Source organism: Saccostrea cucullata, unplaced genomic scaffold, assembly GCF_032062105.1.
Source record: "Saccostrea cucullata isolate Sc308-1 unplaced genomic scaffold, CSIRO_AGI_Scuc_v1 ctg613, whole genome shotgun sequence".
Lineage (NCBI taxonomy): Eukaryota > Metazoa > Mollusca > Bivalvia > Ostreida > Ostreidae > Saccostrea > Saccostrea cuccullata.
The window spans coordinates 23157-42644 of record NW_026923726.1 but is presented as its reverse complement, the minus strand read 5'-3'; the positions used below and the strand labels follow the sequence as shown (position 1 = coordinate 42644).

The 19488-nt window shown below is 33.9% G+C and overlaps 3 protein-coding genes across 3 annotated transcripts; all 3 read right to left on the bottom strand.

The window, feature by feature from the left end:
- Positions 1–3885: 3885 nt before the first annotated feature.
- Positions 3886–6879, bottom strand: LOC134264761 (uncharacterized). The gene is made up of 3 exons (XM_062747043.1): positions 6831–6879; positions 4909–5344; positions 3886–4609 (listed from the first exon to the last, which is right to left on the bottom strand). The coding sequence occupies exons 2-3, from the start codon at positions 5333–5335 to the stop codon at positions 4512–4514; spliced, it is 525 nt and encodes a 174-aa protein (XP_062603027.1). The 5' UTR covers positions 5336–5344; positions 6831–6879; the 3' UTR covers positions 3886–4511.
- Positions 6880–9735: 2856 nt separating this feature from the next.
- Positions 9736–13015, bottom strand: LOC134264765 (uncharacterized). Its single transcript, XM_062747048.1, has 3 exons — positions 12982–13015; positions 10236–10562; positions 9736–9985 (listed from the first exon to the last, which is right to left on the bottom strand). The coding sequence occupies exons 1-3, from the start codon at positions 13013–13015 to the stop codon at positions 9888–9890; spliced, it is 459 nt and encodes a 152-aa protein (XP_062603032.1). The 3' UTR covers positions 9736–9887.
- A 1200-nt stretch (positions 13016–14215) lies between these two features.
- On the bottom strand, positions 14216–19229 carry LOC134264771 (coiled-coil domain-containing protein 153-like). The gene is made up of 6 exons (XM_062747053.1): positions 19090–19229; positions 16972–17043; positions 16742–16861; positions 15299–15391; positions 14980–15110; positions 14216–14472 (listed from the first exon to the last, which is right to left on the bottom strand). The coding sequence occupies exons 1-6, from the start codon at positions 19142–19144 to the stop codon at positions 14308–14310; spliced, it is 636 nt and encodes a 211-aa protein (XP_062603037.1). The 5' UTR covers positions 19145–19229; the 3' UTR covers positions 14216–14307.
- Positions 19230–19488: the final 259 nt, after the last annotated feature.

The window sequence follows — 19488 nt, the reverse complement described above, 5'->3', positions numbered from 1 at the left end:
CTCTGAAATTAATTAATTCTCTGCTCGTCCATCCGTTTTTCTCAGACTAGCCAGCTAAAGATCTATGTACAGTACTCCAAATCAATTAATTTAAAGAATTTGAATTATCATTTTATTTTCTTTTTGAGTTGTTTGCTATTATAATAGTAGCCTTTACAGTTACCTAATTTCAGAATCAGTAGAGCATGAAAGCCAATCAAATTTGCAACATCAACATAATTATTTTTTCGTTCTGAGCACTTTTGGACGCCACCAATGGAGACAATTAGGGAGAAATTTTTGAAATTGAACTTCCTGTCTTTCAAACTGAAAATCTCAGGTTGATATTTTGAAACAAAAATTTGTGACATCAGTCTGGGATGTTATTGGTTATACCATTTAGTTAAGTACTACAAAATTCAGTGTGTCTGCTTCTTCGCTGATGACACTGGAAAAAGATATGCATGCCTACTTTAATATCATGATTCAATGCATTTTTTGTTATTGTACACTGTACATATTCGATGAAAGCATGCTAACCGCTTTTCAGTACTTTGATTCTATTTTTAAATGCTTGCAGATATTGAGGTGATTTTGGTATGTGAGTGTTTCTTGATTAGCCTAAGATCTAGTTTGGAATTCGTTCCGCTTCTGTGAATTTTGACAAAATTACAGTCTTTTCAAGTTTTAATGGTATTTACGTACTTTTTTCCCAAATGCTTGCCGATAGATACCTAGATAGCAGGATGTTATTGGACCTTTGTTGGGCCACCGTATTCAACATTGGGCCTTAGTCAAACCAATTTGTTGGCTTATTGTTGGGCCAATGTAACAGTTAATATTATTATACTTTCATGTTAAATACTACAATCTGATTGGTTTAGACGCAGTTAACAATCCGTTCGATTACCCTGAGCCTTAGCAACAAACGTGACAACGGGTAACACAACGGTAATGCCACATGCGTGGAAATTATGCGCGTACGGTTCACCGTAGAATTCTCAAAACGTCAGTTGCGCGTTTGAAAGAACCGGAATTAACTTGACGTCAGTAAAAGCTTGCGTCCGATATAGCTTACTTGAAAACAACAAACCACAGACGATACATGCTTGCGAGTGTAGGAAACATGCTTGCGAGCCAGAAATAACGAAACTTTATACTGTATGATAAATGACTCTAATTCGAGTATCAAACAAACAATAAGGAGATTAGTGAACCGGTGAGTGAAAGCTTTCTATACATGAACGTAAAGACGATCGACGTTTGTTTTTTTTGCTGACGTCCTAAATCAATAAGACATTCAGTATAATAAAATAAATGGTGCCTGTTTTGGAGGGTAACATTTGAAATTGACACCCCTCGGAAAACCATTGTCAACCTCCGCTGACGCGTCGGTTGACAATGGTTTTCCTTGGGGTGTCAATTTCAAATGTTACCCTCCAAAACAGGCACCATTTATATATTGGGCCACTGTTGGGCTATGTACTAGTATTCTTTCAATATCGGGCAAACGTCATTTTTATACAGTTGGGCCATTGCAAGCAATTAATGTTGGGCCAACGGTAATTTGCTCATCGGCACTTTATCACACCAACTTGTTGGCTTATTGTTGGGCCAATGTATTCTTTCAATATTGGGCAAACGTCATTTTTGTACAAATGGGCTATTGTAAGCAATTAATGTTGGGCCAACGGTCCTTAATTGGACCAACTTGTTGGCTTACTGTTGGACCAACGAACGGATATTATTGAGCCATTGTTGGACCACTTATTCTTTTAACAGGTCGAGACCACTATATTTTCGGACGTCAGATTAAATTTGCATGTAAATTAGCTATCTGTTTACTTTACCCACTGATGAATGAGTCGCAATGCATTGTGGGCTACTACAAGTACTCAACTGTGTTGAAAATAAAGGGCAACTTGAATTGTCCCTTGGAAACTTATCTTCAATTCTTTTTTGAGATTTGTGGAAGAAATATTTAAAATGATGTATAATCTTTCATTTCTATGCTCACATTTACAAAATTTGCTTTATAAAGCCTTATATCAACTTATAATACATCGGCCTTAGCCATTGTTCAAAGAGACGTAGACATGTGCTACATGTATCGTGTCGATAAAACGTTGATTTTTTTTTCACGCGATATACGTGTACATTGTTTTAGCTGGAAGTATATAGGTCCTTAGTTTTAGACAGCAGGAGAAGGTGTGCAATTATTATTTAATCCCTCAATACTATTTTATGTACAAATCGTTTGTACGTATTCGAAGCAACTATGAATCATCTAAAACAACTCCAATATCAAATGTGAGCATGGAGCAATGTCTTTATTCTAGAATATACTAGTAATCTTTCAATTTCGGTGTTATAAAGTGATAAAGAAGCTCTACAGATTTTCCGGTGACGAGTTTAATAATGTGCAGTGAACCGACGAAAACCACGTGTCGGCATTGAATCGTAAACACGTAGTAGAGAGGTCATGCTTTGGGACTCATTCACTTGAATGTGAACGGGTGTGGCAAAGACATCATCACGTCTTGAAAATTGCCTTCCATATAAGGTAGTGATCTCGACCTGTTTAATTTTAAGCGGACATCATTTTTGGGCCAACGTTGGTTTGTATCTTAATTATTGGCTCTCCATCAGGACAACTCATTTGCTCTTCACTGGTTGGCCATTTGTCCTCAAAACTGTATACATGTATAATAGCTTGCCTAGTTTGGAATTCGTTCCGCTTCTGTGAATTTTGACAAAATTATAGTCTTTTCAAGTTTTAATGGCTTTTCCGTACTTTTCCCCCAAATGCTTGCCGATAGATATATTAAGCTAATTTTTGGCGTGTGAGTCTACCTTGATGAGTTATATACAACAACTGCATTTTGTTCCGCTTCAATTATTTTTTTTTTTTTGGTTGAATGACGACATTTTCAGTTTCTGATCGGATCCAGATTACACTTGGCGGAAGGGGACTTGTATTGATATTATAAGATTAAATAATCTACAATATGTCTGTGTGAATCCATTTTGCTTCAACAATTATTATTAGCTATGTGTTTCTGTATGAAATTATCTACTATTCTTTGTTTGATGATATGAAAATACTTATCAATCAATTTTTCTCTTCTTCAAAACAGATAAAGTAAAAGTCCATATTTTAAAGGTTTTCTTTGATATTTTAAACCCAGTTGTCAGGGCGTTTGGTGGACTATTCACACCAATGTATTTAAGAAGTAAATCAGATGTGGATATTGAGCAGGATTATTTTTGTATCCATATGAAGCAGAATTTATTAAAAGAAATTACAGGAAGAAGAAATATACATGTACACTAATCTTGCTTTGGCTTTAACTCAACATTCATTTTTTTTTCTATTTCCACTCTTTCATTTAGAATTTCTACGTTTTATATCTTTTTCCTTTGGAGTCACATATATTGCTCCAAAATTATAAGTAAAATTTTCAAAATAAAAAATACCTACACTTATCCCGCATATACAACCAACCATACACAATTTTATAACAAGTACAATGGACTTTTCGTAAAAACAAAAACTGAGGAATAAATAATTAATAATTATCATAATACTTAGTATTAATTTTAAGAACACAGGGCATTTTCAAACAAAGACAGATAACTTTCAGACCACCTAATCTACTTACAATTTTACTCTAAAATACCGGTAGTGAAAATATTTGGACAGAGAGTATTATCTGAAATTTATAGACCAACTTTCCCATCTTAAAAGCTGAGGTCTCGTGTCACGGTAGCCGTTGACACGATAAACAGCCCTCACTTTTAATGGCCCTGAGTGTGGAGTAAACGTTTGAATTTGAAGCCCTTTACCGGTATAAAGTGACGTCTCGACATGAAAGAAAATTCTCAAATAAGACGTAAAACAACATACACAACATACAATCAATCTATTAATCAACGTTTAAATAAATGAACATATCAGAGAGGCATTCAAATAAAACGCACACAATTAATTAAATACAGTTTTTTGTTGTTGTTGCGTCAATATACAGTGTAAAGTACACTTAAAGATTAAAGAGGCTGGGTGGTCGTGGCCACTTTTAGACCATTTTGATCTCCTTTAGAAGAAGAACTCCATATAAAGATATAATAAAATGATCAAATTTTAAAACTAAAATTTATGAAATTTTTCTTTGCCAAATGATAGTTGACAGCTTAAGATATCATATCCCAAAATTTAAGTTATATCTGGTGGTTAATAAAAAATAATTTGTTGACCCCCTAGCCTCCTAAACTGTGATTGTAAGATACAAGGTCTAATGGCTTGTTCCTCAAAATCATTAGGCAAATTCTCACACATAGCCAAATTTTCATTTTTGAACATCATGGAAAGAACTGTTTTAAAGAATTGGAACAGATTTTACACAATAAAACTGAAGAGACTCAAACAATGACCCTGAGTTATCCCGGTTATCTAATGACTCAAAATGAAGCATTGGAATAAACCATATCTGTAAGTTTGATACTCTTTTTGAAAATTTATAAAAGTTCAAATTTCATTTCGTCTGTTTAATCCTTGCATTTCCTGTATTCCCGAAGGCAATTATTCCTCCTCCAGCGTTGATATCCCCAAAATTGTATGTGTTGTAAACATCTGAAATTGTAAACAATTTATTAAATAAGATTGTATGCTATTGATAGGCAGTGAAGTTTTTTAATCATTAAAAAAGACTACTGTGAAACCACTCTTTTTCGTGAGGTTTTTTCCCTCGTTTTCGAGGTATGGGGATATCCACCAATTCAAGACCACAACGAAATGTTTTGAAAATTGCATTACTACTCAAAACTTCATCAATCACGAAATCAAACCCCCACATATCAATAATTTTTTCTCAAGCCTCGAAAATATGCCTCCACGAAAATTTGTGATTTTACAGTACTAGTATATCTTACGTGAGACACCGTCTGTTTTAAAAGATTCTTTTCCACCCTGGGACGCTTTGTTGTCCTTGTCTTTTCTGCGTTTACTGTCGTCTGACTTTTCGTCATCACTCTCAAAGTCTCCTTCACACCCAGAAATGCCCATATTTCTTTCTGTGTCTTTTATTAGTTCAACAATTTGCACATTAACGTCTTTTACCACATCTTTTAAGACTTTATAGTTTCCTGGAGACATCAGACCTTTCTGTTCAAAACAATCCAATACTTTGACAACATCTCTTATAGATTGTTCTCGTGGCGTTTTCAGATACCGTCTGCAGTTCAACAAAAACCTCTGGTGGTCGTATCCACTATTAACTGAGGGGTCGAGATAGTCTAAGGCTATGGATGATATGAGATTAATGTGGAGTTCTTTCATTTTCTCTTTGTCTACAGGCATTGCCGATTACTGAAAATAATAAAAATATGTTTGATTTCTGTAATAATTCCAATTTCAGAATCAATTTGTGAAGTAAAAGAATACTCGTATAGTGAACGAGCACATTAAAGGACAAGGTATGGTAATCGCTGGATCTGGGCCTTTATTTGAAGTAAAAATAAGAACACAGTTCAACCTGTGAAAGTTTAAAGTTAAGAATTTTAAAAAACGATGTTTGTTTTAAAACCATCCGTGACTAATTTTGATTCAAAGCCAGTCTGATTAAAACCAGCCCCCTTCTCCTTTCACTCGACGAGTGAAAGGAGAAGGGGGCTGGTTTTAATCAGACTGATTCAAAGCGTACATGGAGGCCACGAGAGGGTGCAAAAATAGACTGTTTTCCCAATTTTCTCAATTCTGGTGGAACTTCGTCAAATTTGAGATACTTTTTACCTCGGAAAACATAAAGCACAAGCTTATAGCTATCTGAAATATTTACAAACAAGATGTATCTGATACTAGTTTTATTTTGTGGTGATGTAAATTTACCTTTACAAACTAACACGTATGTACATTTTGCTGCTATGCATAAATTTATTGATGAATCCTGTAGATTTTAAATTGCTATGTATTAATTTAACAGAAATTTCACTTGTTTCACTGTTTGAATTTATATTTCTATGTAATATATACCTTTCAAAACATGTGACTTCTTGAAATGCTGAGTATATTGATCTATAGTAAGATATGCAAGTGGTAACAATCCAGTTTCAATAGTTATAACCCCCCCCCCACCCCCCTACCCCCAGTAATATTGATGTGAAAATCCTGCAACCAACCCAATCTGATTTTATACTCTGGTTTCATTGAAAAAGTTATGGTGGCATATTTATGCCATCCACATAATTTTTTGTCAACATAGCATATCATGTCAAGTCAAGATAACTATCTTGTCAAGTTATGATAACTTTCTGGTTTGTCGACAAACACCGGATTTCTCTCTTGCCAAGTCAAGATAATCTATCACGTTTTATTGCAATAGCTATCTTGACATGACGAGATAACTTTTAATCGCGATACAAGATAAATGATCTCGTTTTGGCAAGATAGCTATCGCAAGAATACGATAGCTTATCTTGACTGGACAAGATAAAAGTCGGTGTTTGATGACAAACCAGAAAGTTTCATGACTTGACGCGGTAGTTATCTAGACTTGAACGTGATATCTTATCTTGACAAAAAGTTATGTGGATGGCATAAATATGCCACCATAAAAAGTCGATAAATAAGTACAGTTCTTATCAAAATGTTTGCCATTCACAAACTTTTCTTTCAAAAAGAACATTCTTTGTTACTGAAAAATAAGAACAAAACGAAAGTAGAAGCAAACATTATTTATTTACATTTTTAGGGTTTGATTGGATTGTAGCTTTAAATTTTGTTTCAGTAAGTATAGGACTGATAAGTTGATAAACTGAAATTAAATTATTGCTTGTAAATAGAAAATTATACTTACTTATTCACGTCTTTGTTCAAGAGATCTATTCAATGGCGTCCATGCAAATATGATACATGTACTATTTTTAACTGGGGAAAATCCACCTCTGATAATTTTAAATTATTCGACAGCTGTGTCTGAAGAATGGTGTACCCCCATTTATATTTATTTATGTACAGTGTATATTAATACCGTATAAGACTTATCTTTAAATCTTTACAAAAGCGGAAAATGATATCAGATATCGAAATATAATAATGATAGACTATTGAAATCATGTATTTTTAACCCCCTTCCCCGCAGTCACGCACTTCAACACATTTCCTATTTCTAATGCAAAATCACACATGTACCGTTTCCCCGCAATCACGCATTTTCACGCACTTTAAAACGTTCATTTAATCTTCAATTTATTGCCAAATTCTTTCTATTTTATACTTCATGTACTTGCTTAAATCTCATAAAATAAGAGCCTAATAAAAATTCTCAGAAACCGGGGGTTGGGTGGGGGTACACCTTCAATTCGTCAGGTGCCTATGGTGTACACATTAATGTGGGGGAGCAGGGGCGGATCCAGCAATTTTTGAAGGGGGGGGTCCAGGGTTGTGTCCCTCTAACTCCCCCCCCCCCTTACACACTCTCAGGCAAAGATGTATGGAAAAATATAAGATTGTGAAAAATAATATCTTTGTTCTACGTCCTTTTTTCTTTGAAAAGGTACCCCCAGTCCGTATAAAAAAAAAAAATTAACACATTTAAAAAACTACTGAAGCCTTAAAATTGAGTGGATTTGCAGCATTTCCGAAGAGTAGAATGACTTTTCTTAAAGAATTTAAAAATCCTTTTTGGGTTGGGTATAAAACAATGAATTAAATTTTAGTTCCTTCATAAGATTTAGTTAAAAAAAACGGCACCTTCTTGTATATAGCCAACACAGTCAAATTAAGATCGCGGGAATCTAATATCAAACTTAACCTCACATGTTACATATCATATATTAGATATATAAAAATAAGTAGAATATTTTCTACCATTCACTCAGAAAAAGTAATAGTGAAGGTGAATGGAAAAACTAAATGTGTGAGAATCTATCTGTTCAATACATATTTAAGTCAGACGTACAAATACTTATTCTCGGGAAACGTTTTATCCCCCTTCTTTCTCTCTCTTTCTCCACTTGGCAAAAAATAAAGGGGGGGTTCCAACCCCCGGAACCCCCCCCCCCCATCTGGATCAGCCAATGGGGAGGGAGGGTAGTTGGAGTAGTAACTTAGTCTACTAGTCCCCGCCCCCTCCACTTTTAGATAGTATAACTATATAATCTACGTTTATGTCTGTGTCCCCGACATTTTATTTTCCTAAATGTAGATCAATTATTTTGCCATACACGTATCTGTGATGAATTATGTCATCAACTTGAAGAAGAAAACACTCAAATGCTATGGCCTTCAACTCGACATTTAGATGTATCGGTCGACTATGAATGAGCTGGAAATAAAAGATACCAAAGAGTCGACAAATCTCTGTTTCATATTTGGATATTTTTTTTTCTAGAAAAAGACTTTAATGTCACGTTTTTTTGAAAACGAATAGTCAAGTTCACTTACTTATGTAGCAATCTTTCTCATAGTACAAGGTCCTGAGTCAACATTTTGCCGTTTGTTCAATGTCAACGTCTTGACTCATGGCATGGATGTGCAGCAATATATACCCTTATCGTCTGCATATATGGGGTTTTTATTTCAGTGTCAGCTGATTCACATGAACATATTCTAAATCGAGGTAATTTATTGACAAACAAGTTGATGAAACAAGAATATCAACAGTCTCGTTTCGTAATTCTATGGTCAATACAATGACCATGTCGGGAAATGCAATCTATCTTTCAGTCATAATATTGAATGACGTTTTTGATACTAATGGTTAGACCATTATTTACACATATAACTGTCGACAGATTTTTTCAGTTATTTCTCAATCAGGACAAGGAGCAGATGGCGGGTGTGACCGGTCGACAGGGGATACTCAATACTCCATAGCATCTGATCCCACTTCTGATGTTTTAGAGGTCCGGTTTTTCCCTGCTCCAGATTTGTATAGATTGAAGGGACTTTCGAGCTTAAATACTAATCTTTATCACTATATATGTCATAGAAAGTTCTCATTCATTTAGACAAGGGCTTGATATTATGCGCGTTTGACAACTTTCTTCACACGTATTTCTTGGTTTTTGCCCCCCCTTCCCTACTTGACTTCGCCTCTGATCTATGTTACTGATTGTGTTGGAAGAGATTTTGGGGCATATATATTCCAAGGCAGCTGCAAATCCTACAGACACTTACAAAATATTACCTAAATGTTACATTCGGGCAATAAACATAATGTCAAAATGCACATTTTTTTTGGGGGGGGGGTATGAGATTCGTATTAAGTATGACAATAAGATGACCTATATTTTTTGTTAAATATTTCTCGAAAACTTAAGAGCACTTAGATTCCCTTGTAGAAAAAAAAGATCCTCCTCATAGATATCCATGTATTACTATTACTAGTACTGGGTATTATCAAAGATCAAATTAATATTTTACTTCAATTCCACATCATGTATTTTACGCGTACTAAAGCAGCATACTACCAATGATGCTTCAAAATTAGTGATCAGCTTACATGCACTCTTAAAATGTAATTCTTCGTTATAAAAGTATTGCAACATAGATGATAGTGAAATATGTACACATTTATTACGACAAAATCATTTATTGCTCAATATATACTTCTAATACATACGTCTTTACATACGTATATGAACATTAGAATATTGTACATGTATATTAAAGTCAATATCTCTACAAAGAGACGATGTTAAATAATAAATACTAGTGATGAGTATTGGTCATACTGATGATGATAAGTACTAGTACAATCTTCTGTGCCCAAAACAAAAAAAGCAACGCATAATTAAAACTATAAGCAAGGCAAATCTACCAGTTCATCAATAAAGATGAATTAACTGTTATTTCTTCTATTTAAAATCGTCTTCAGTAAGAGAATGTTTTCATTTTAATGAAATTGTCTTCATGTGTTCCGCACAACAGTTGCGTGGTCGGAATTAGCGATGGAGATTACACCGTTTCTCGCCTCAATATTGTTGATGTTATATGTATTGTACACATCTAAAATGACAAATAAAAATCTCTATAAGATACAGCTATTTAAAACTGCAACGCTCTTTTTTAAAAACTTATTTTTTGTCATATGGTCTAATTCCTTTGTATTTTCACGAAGTAAGGGCGATTTACCCTTATATAATTTCCTTAATTACCAACTTGAAAAGAAATATCATGCTTATAAAAGATTGAGCCCAGTGCTTAAAAATTCCAAAATTATTGTTTGATGCACTACAGTGTAGTGACTAGTACATACGATTTCCTGGTGCGACAGGCATTGCTGAACGTACAGTCCTGTCACCCAGATTTAGACCCATTTGCGCCTCTGTCTGGTCAATTTCTCTCACTAGATCCACTCCTATGTTTTGCACCAGTTCTCTAAGAATCGTATAACCTCCGGGAGCGAGGAGTCCTTTGGATTCTAGAAGATCGAACACTTCCACAACATCGTCAATCGAACGCTCTCTGGGGGTCGTCAGATAATTTCTACAGTTTAGCAGGAACCTTCTTTTATCCACGCCACCCCTCACTCTGGGGTCTAAATAATCCAGAGCAAGAGTCGACAGAAGACTAATATGAAGCTCTTACACAAAGCATCTATTGGTGAGGGGAACAAAAATTGTGAATTCCATGGTCCCTGTCCCCCTGGGGCCTGAGGGGTGGGGCCAAAACCAAAACCACTAAAATTAGTGCAATCTTTAGAAAAGTCAAACTGTTAACATGAATTGAATGACCATTTCTAGTCCTCTACCAAAATTGTTAAATTCATGGCCCCAGGGTCAGGGGTTCTAGTGCTAGGGTGGGCTCTATTGATTATATAGTGAAAATGCATTATTTCTTTAAAAATGCAGAAATTGTCTGAAAATCTTCTTCTTTGCTGCTGGGTATCCAAAGAATTAATTAAGTAAATAGTTACGATGAGCAAGAATGCTTCTTCCAAAATTGTGAATTTTTATGGCCCCAGGGTCAGGGGTTCTGGTGTTAGGCGGGGCTCTATTGGTTATATAGAGAAAATGCAGAAATTGTTTGAAAATCTTCTTCTCTGCTGCTGGGTATCAAATAAACTAACGTAGTATGTAGTTATGATGAGCATGAATGCCTCTTCCAAAATTGTGAATTTTTATGGCCCCAGGGTCAGGGGTTCTGGTCTTAGGGTAGGGCTCGATTGATTGTATAGTGAAAATACATTATTTCTTTAAAAATCTTTTTCTCTGTTCCTGGGTATTAAATAAACTAACTAAGTACATAGTCATGATGAGGAAGAATGCTATTGTGAATTTTATGACCCCAGGGTCAGGGGTTCTGTTGTTAGGGCGGGGCTCTATTGGTTATATAGAGAAAATGCAGAAATTGTTTGAAAATCTTCTTCTCTGCTCCTGGGTATTAAGCAGATGAAATACCTATATAGCTATGATGAGCAAGGGCCATTCTTCCTGAATTTTAAATTTCAACGCCTCTGGGTAAGGGGTACCATGGGGGGGGGGGGGGGGGGCTCTACTCATATACTGGAAATGGAATTAATTGATTGAAATCTTCTCCTTTGTACATGTATTAATCAAATATTTTTGATAAGCAAGAGTGCCTTTTCCAAAATTGTGAAAAGTGTGGACCAAGGGTCAGGGGTTCATGTGTGGTAGTGGCACTATACTGATTATTGCTGAATATTACTGATTAGTCAAAATGCATTTTTTTGTTCCACTACTCTGTCTATGGGTATTAGGTAACCAAACTAAACATGCTAAGTGTATAGTTGTCCCCCGCTTGAAAAGTGGGGGATATTAATTTGGGTTTGTCCGTCCGTCCGTCTTTCTGTCTGTCTGTAACGCTTTCGTTTCCACACGATATCTCGAGAACCCTTTGAGCTTTTGCAATGAAATTTAGCATAGCAACTCCCTATGGACTAAAGAAGACCCCTATTGATTTTGAGGTCAAAAGGTCAAAGGTCAAGGTCATAAATAAGCAAATTCTGTCTGTTAAAACACTTTCTTTTCCACACGATATCTCTAGAACCATTTGAGCTATCGCAATGAAATTTTACATAACAACTCCCTGTGGCCTAAAGAAGAACCCTATTGATTTTGAGGTCAAAAGGTCAAAGTTCAAGGTCATAAATTTATACATTCTGTCTGTGTGTAACACTATCATTTCCGGGCGATATTTCAAGAAGATTTTGAGCTTATGCAATGTAATTTTATACCAAAACTCCCTAGGACGCATCTCGCCCCTCTCAAAGTGCACCGCCCCGTTTGTTGTCCCCCGCTTGAAAAGTGGGGGATATTAATTTGGGTTTGTCCGTCCGTCCGTCCGTCTGTCCGTCCGTCCGTCTTTCTGTCTGTCTGTAACGCTTTCGTTTCCACACGATATCTCGAGAACCCTTTGAGCTTTTGCAATGAAATTTAGCATAGCAACTCCCTATGGACTAAAGAAGACCCCTATTGATTTTGAGGTCAAAAGGTCAAAGGTCAAGGTCATAAATAAGCAAATTCTGTCTGTTAAAACACTTTCGTTTCCACACGATATCTCTAGAACCATTTGAGCTATTGCAATGAAATTTTATATAACAACTCCCTGTGACCTAATGAAGACCCCTATTGATTTTGAGGTCAAAAGGTCAAAGTTCAAGGTCGTAAATTTATACATTCTGTCTGTGTGTAATACTATCATTTCCGGGTGATATTTCAAGAAGATTTTGAGCTTATGCAATGTAATTTTATACCAAAACTCCCTAGGACGTCTCTCGCCCCTCTCAAAGTGCCCCGCCCCGTTTGTTTTATTAGTATTTATAGTATTACATGTCGCTATTTTTAGCGCAGGGGCATGAGGAGAGTTATTGCGTATAAAACAGGTTCTCGGCGGACTTTATGTTCTTATTACATCTATTAGAACTGTTTAATAAAGGCTAAATAAGTCAAACACCATGGATTGTGTAAAATTTTGAGAATACCGAACATGAAAACATGAATATATACAGGTATATGACTTCAGTTCTGCATATACTTCACCTCGTGTAAAGCGATTCAGTGGTCCAGTGGTCATGTCTCTCGCTTCGAATGTGAGAGGTCCCGGGATCGAATCTCGGTCGATCCCTTCTTTTTTTTTTTTAAATACTTTTTTTTTTACTAAATGATAGTATTCAGCATGTGAAATGAAAAATTTATGAGGTTATAAAATCATTATTACAGTGTGATAAATATTTCATATAAAAAGAATCTTCTATACACATAATAAAGAATAAGCAATCAAATCTTTATACGCATATTATCATACATTTTTATTTGCTTCAGTATACATGTATACATTTAATAATTCTACAAATTTAATTATTTACAACTTAAGTCAGGGGGATCCGACACCCCCCCCCTCCACGAACTGCGCATGGTTTACTTTTTCCCTAAGCGGAGGACACAAATTCTCTGAATTAGCTTGTTTTATTAGTATTTGTAGTATTACATGTCGCTATTTTTAGCGCAAGGGCATGAGGAGAGTTATTGCGTATAAAACAGGTTCTCGGCGGACTTTATGTTCTTATTACATCTATTATAATTGTTTAATAAAGGCTAAATAAATCAAACACCATGGATTGTGTAAAATTTTGAGAATACCGAACATGAAAACATGAATATATACATGTATGTGACTTTAGTTCTGCATATACTTCTCACGTAATAAAGCGACACTGTGGTGTAGTGGTTATGTCTCTCGCTTCAAGTGTGAGAGATCCCGGGATCGAATCTCTTATTAGAACCTTTCTTTCTTTTTTTTTTTTTTTAAATACTTTTTTTTTACTAAATGATTGAATTAAAAATTTATGAGGTTATAAAATCATCATTACAGTGTGATAAATATTCCATATAAAAAAATCTTCTATACACATAATAAAGAATAAGCAATCAAATCTTTATATGCATATTGACATACATGTATTTTATTTCCTTCAGTATACATGTATACATTTAATAATTCTACAAATTCAGTCAGGGGGAGCCGACTTTTTCCCTAAGCGGGGGACACAAATTCTCTGAATTAGCTTGTTTAAATCTATTGTAATTAAGCTATTTGATTCAGGTGAACAGCTAATAAAGCAGTGTTGTTCACTATACCCACATATTTGGAACACAAATACAATACCCTGTGATGTAGTGCATGCTCTAAAGATTCATACAAAATAGGGTGCAAATTTCTCATTTTAACTGAAAGCTTTCACAAAGTCAAGTAACAATAATTCATATTGAGATTTTATTGTTTACAAAGTTACTTTACTTCCAAAAATTTTTACAAAATAACATATAAAGACAATACCAACGAAAGTCATAAAAAATATCCGATTATTAAAAATGCAATGCCCGCATTGGTTTGACCTCATCAAAAGTCCACGGATCTGTCATCTGGAGTTCCATTAATGTCTGTTTATTTCGTGTCTGGATCAGAGTTGCAGTGTCCTCCCATTTCTCTTTTGCATCTTCCAGTTTTTCCATAAATTTACGCATTGCATCCTAAAAATTTACAAAACATTAATTTGGGATAATTTGTAATTTTGTATAGTTAATGGCTATATCAGTTTTTCTCACAACTGAAGTATAAAGGATACTTAACAATGAAAATAACATGTTTCTATTGATAACTCACATTCATACATTGGGAATTTCCAAAAAAAGAGTGCAAATCATAAATTCACCAGTTGCAGAAATCAGGCCAAAAGACCATTGATAAACTATAAGAACAGACTTAAGCCAAAATTTCAAATCAATTTAGTTTTTGAAATAATTTTGATGAGGCAAAATTTAGTTCATTTGTTTAAATCTGAATATTATACATGTACAAACCTGCAAAAATTTAAACATATTTATGTTAAATAAAACTCAGATAATCAAAATCTTCACTGAAGTCAATTCCCACATCGTTGGTCTTGAAGCAAGGCCATTTAAGGGAATGTTTTGTTTTGAGTGACTGAGTACCTATGATATATTAAAGGGGTTGCTTTTGCAGGGAGATACACTTACATCCAGAATGCGTTTATAGCTGTGTTCTAGAGCTTGCATTCCGTGATTCAGCTCAGCGATTTCTTCATCCTTCTCCTTGATGATTCTGTCTCTCTCATCCTCTGTCTCTTTCAATTTTCTTTCTGTTTCCTCTGGCAAACAATATATTGTTAATTAATAAATAAAAATGAAACTTCCTGTTATCTACTCCTGCCCCCTAAAAAATCTAGTACATGTAGTGATAACAGGTCAATACAAGTTTGTGAGGAATTTTTAAAGAAAATACATGTAATATCATTATATGGGTTAAGAAAATCTTTCTCTTTCCTTTTAGACTTACTTAATTGCTTTGTTGTTTGTGTGAGTTCCCGTTCCAGTTGATGGATTGTATAATTCTTTTTAGTTTGCATAGTTTTGTACTGTGTTGTCATTGCTGAAATAAACAATTTATCATAAAATTTCAATCCATGAAATTCATCTTCAACGATATTATCATCTTTTGGAGAAGGATATTATGTAGGGATGTCAACGAGTACCCGGTTAACCGGGTACTCCTGTCTCTTTTGTACCCTTCGAACGTCCGAATTGTATCGAATACTAAAATCAGTACTCGGTTACTCGGATGTATATTTTTGAATATTTCTTAGCTTACTTATTAACACATTAAACAATCTATTTTAAAAGGTAAAATACTCATTGCACTTGTACATACAGTAATTAGGGTTTCCTACTCCTCTAAATGACCGTTATCGCCCGTGGCAATGTTTATACAGTAATTATCTAGACCAAGCACCTGTAACCTGGCTTTTCTCACCTTTGGCTGTCTTCTACCCTTATTTTTGATTAACTTTAATTATTTGTTTTCACTGAACATCGTTTAAGGTCTATTATGATTTAATAAATTTGACAATCTTGTTAATTCTGCGAGAAGTCTTATAAAAATTATCGGGAAAAGAGACAGATGATATTGCCCGCGCGATTGTTGATATGGTCGTGTTTGATTACGTGCCAATACAAATGGTTGAAGCCAAAGGCTTAAAAAAAACTTATGTCCATCATTGCACCAAACTACAAAATACCGTCCCATAATACTAGAAAATCTATGTGCGAAAAGTGTATTAAAACCGTAAATCCGCTCTCTGTTAGGCGAACTTGATCAAGTTCAAGTTAAACTGTACGACTGATACCTGGACGTCAAACGCAACAAAGAGCTACATTACAATATACGGAGCAGATTAATTTTTGAAACAAAAAATCTGTGAACTACTTATGATTTTATTTCTTGTGTTTATCTGATGAATAAATTGAAAATAAACGATGTTATATTAAATTTCATCGGGCACGAAGTGCTCATCGTTGATACAACAGAAATACACTAACGGGTAAACCTCCTATCAAAGCATGTGGTTTTATTTCTACAAGAGTTTACAATGTTTACTTGTTCATATTTATATACACTTTTACCGAGTACCCGGGTACTCGATCGGAAAAACGTCCGAGTAACCGAGTATTAAAAATTGACCGATTTGACATCCCTAATATTATGCAATATTGAATTTTTTAGCTTTCATATTTTTTAATAAGCTCCAATAAAAAATTTGAAAAAAAAATGTTTGTTTTCAAATTCCATTTATTGCTGAAAACATGAAAGACTTCTAATTAGGAACAGCATATTCTATTAATGCAAATGCTCAAGGTTTATCTGCAGACAATAAATAAAATTTATTGAAATTCTTCATAACTTTGACAACAAAATTCTGATAACATGTATTGATTTTTTTACCAGCTGTGATGTCCAGTTGATTTTTCTTGACTTCCTCTAGTTCTCCCTTGGTCTCATCCATCTGAGCTTTCATGCTTTCCTCCGCTGCCTGGTTACGACGAGCAAGTTCCTTTCTTACAGCTGATAAAAAGTAAAAGATAATTTACTCTGAAATATACCTCTATGAAAAGAAACAATAGTTTTTTTTTATTGAAATGTACATGGAGGATTGTATTATGATATACACATACCCAAATGATCCTTTAATGCCTCTATTTTGTTCATCGTTTGTGTGTATTGGTCATCTAATGCCAACTGTGCATCTGCAAAAACCACATCATTTTTAAAGGGAAATAATCACGAAAATGAAAACCTTACTTTTAACACAAACTTTTTATTTTTGAGTACATTATGATCACTATAATAACTTTGCCTTATAGAACACTTAATTACTTGCCATACCAAGGTCTATTTTCTGTTTTAAATTTAAATTAAATTTTTTTCTCACATTTCAATTTTAAAATTTCCATTCATCATTATTTGAACATATGGACACTATAAATTTAGATTGTTAATACAGTGTACTTATAAATAGTAAATACATGTAAAGCTATTGAAATTCTTTTCTTGTTTATGTATAATAAATGTACAAAACTATTTAGCTACCAGGTCCTGGAAAATCACTATATTTAGCTAAATAGCTTAATTTACCTAAAGCTTTATTACCTATATAATGCAGCTTTATTTAGCTATTTTAGAATAAGTTTCTGTTTTATGAAAAGCAGACAAAAAATCGCCTGAAAATTATGGCTGATATTTTTTTAAAAAGGTTTGCCTTGCATTGTGCTGAATTATTACCAATCAGTTATCTTGTTGACCAAAACAAAACTGCTTTTCTTTGTTAAAGTAGCTGCTTAATCACAGATTAACCGTTATACATAGCCCCAAAACTTTTAGATCTTTGAATGCAACTGCACAAAAGGAGAAACATTTTTAAAATGGGTTTTGGGTGAATTGTTGCGACTTTTTGTCTGCTTTTCATAAAACAGAAATTTACTCTGAAATAGCTAAATAAAGCTATATTATATTGGTAAATAAAGCTATATAAGTAGATTTAGCTATATAGTATCAAAAGAAGGAAGAATTAAGTAATTGTGGGAAATTGGACACCTATTGCACAATTAAACAGAACTTTGGGCTAGAACCTCATTTATTAATTTTAAGAAAGTTTGAAAAAAGAAAGATTCTAACAAAATTTAGAATATCTTCTCAAATCTGATGATTGAAAAAGGTAGACATTACGTATTCCAAGAGAAGAGAGAATATGCCCCAATTGTAAAATAGAAGAGATAGAAGATGAAGTACATTTTCTTTTAAGTTGTTTTGATAAGTTGTCCATGCCATAGTCAATCAAGAATAAATTTACTATCCATGATATCTATGAGGTGTCATTTTTTAATAGCTTGTCAAAAAATAACCAATTTTTATGGTTAATGAACTGTGAAGATGTTGATGTGCTGTTCAAATTGTGTGAATTCATAAGTCATGTAAGTTCAAAAATTCAAAATCATTTGAAGTACCTTGGTTGGATAATTATCTACACTATGTAAAGGTGTTGTTGATATTTGTGTTGTATATATATATATATATATGGACAGAAGTTGTAACTTTAATACATGTATAATAACAATGATACTATCCTAAATAAATGACTCTTGCTGTCCATTGTAGTTTAGTTTAATTAACACATGTGTCAATGTATAATTTATTTATATAATATATGTTTATCTCCATAAATTTTATGTCTGTTTATTCTACATGAGGCAGAAGTGCGAATTCTGTATATCCTTTACACGCACCGCCCACATCATTTTGAGTTTCACAAACATTTTTGTGCCTCCTGTTGATGTTTCAAACATAGTTTTATGCATTTTGATATGTATATATTTACATATATATGTATATCATGAATGATACTTATGCACACTTTTTTTTTGTACAACAAACCATCATGTATGTCTGTATATGAAACTTAAATTGCCACCAACATATATATCAGTATATATATATACTTTTATAGAAGAAAGCTCTTCACCACATGTTGTACTTTCTATTACTTTAATACATGTTTATATGTAATTATATATGTTAAATGTTTATGCCTAATGGGCCCTGAAATTTGTGTAAAAAAAGTATATATCTATTTATTCTATTCTATATAGCTAAATATAGTGATTTTCCTAGACCTGGCTACAATCGGTACATACAGTATCAATTCAATACTATGGTATTGACAATAGATAACTATTTATTTAGTCAAACCAAAAGATCGAAATAATTCCGTAAATTTATATGTATCGCTTGATTACCATCCTTCTTCTTCTTCTTTCCTTTCCCCTTTCCCTTCTTCTTTTTGGGTGGCATTTTGATAATCAAGGAAAAAGAACAAGCACTTTGTTGCCAATGAAGCTTTCAAGATGACAGGCTCGCAGTAAATGAAAAGAAAAGCAGAAACAAAACAAGTGTTCAATGTATTTCCGGGAAATTGTCTTTAAAAAAAAAATGACGTATTCTTTTTGTGGTGTATATATATATATATATATATGCAAGATTGTTTGGCTAATAAATGCAAACAACATGAAATTATTAAATAAATGATAAAGGGACCTTCGAAAATATGCAGGTGGAACCCCCATGACCTATAAATACACTGACCGATTAACCCTTGGAAGGGGGTTTTCCAAACGCATGCGTATTATATTGATACA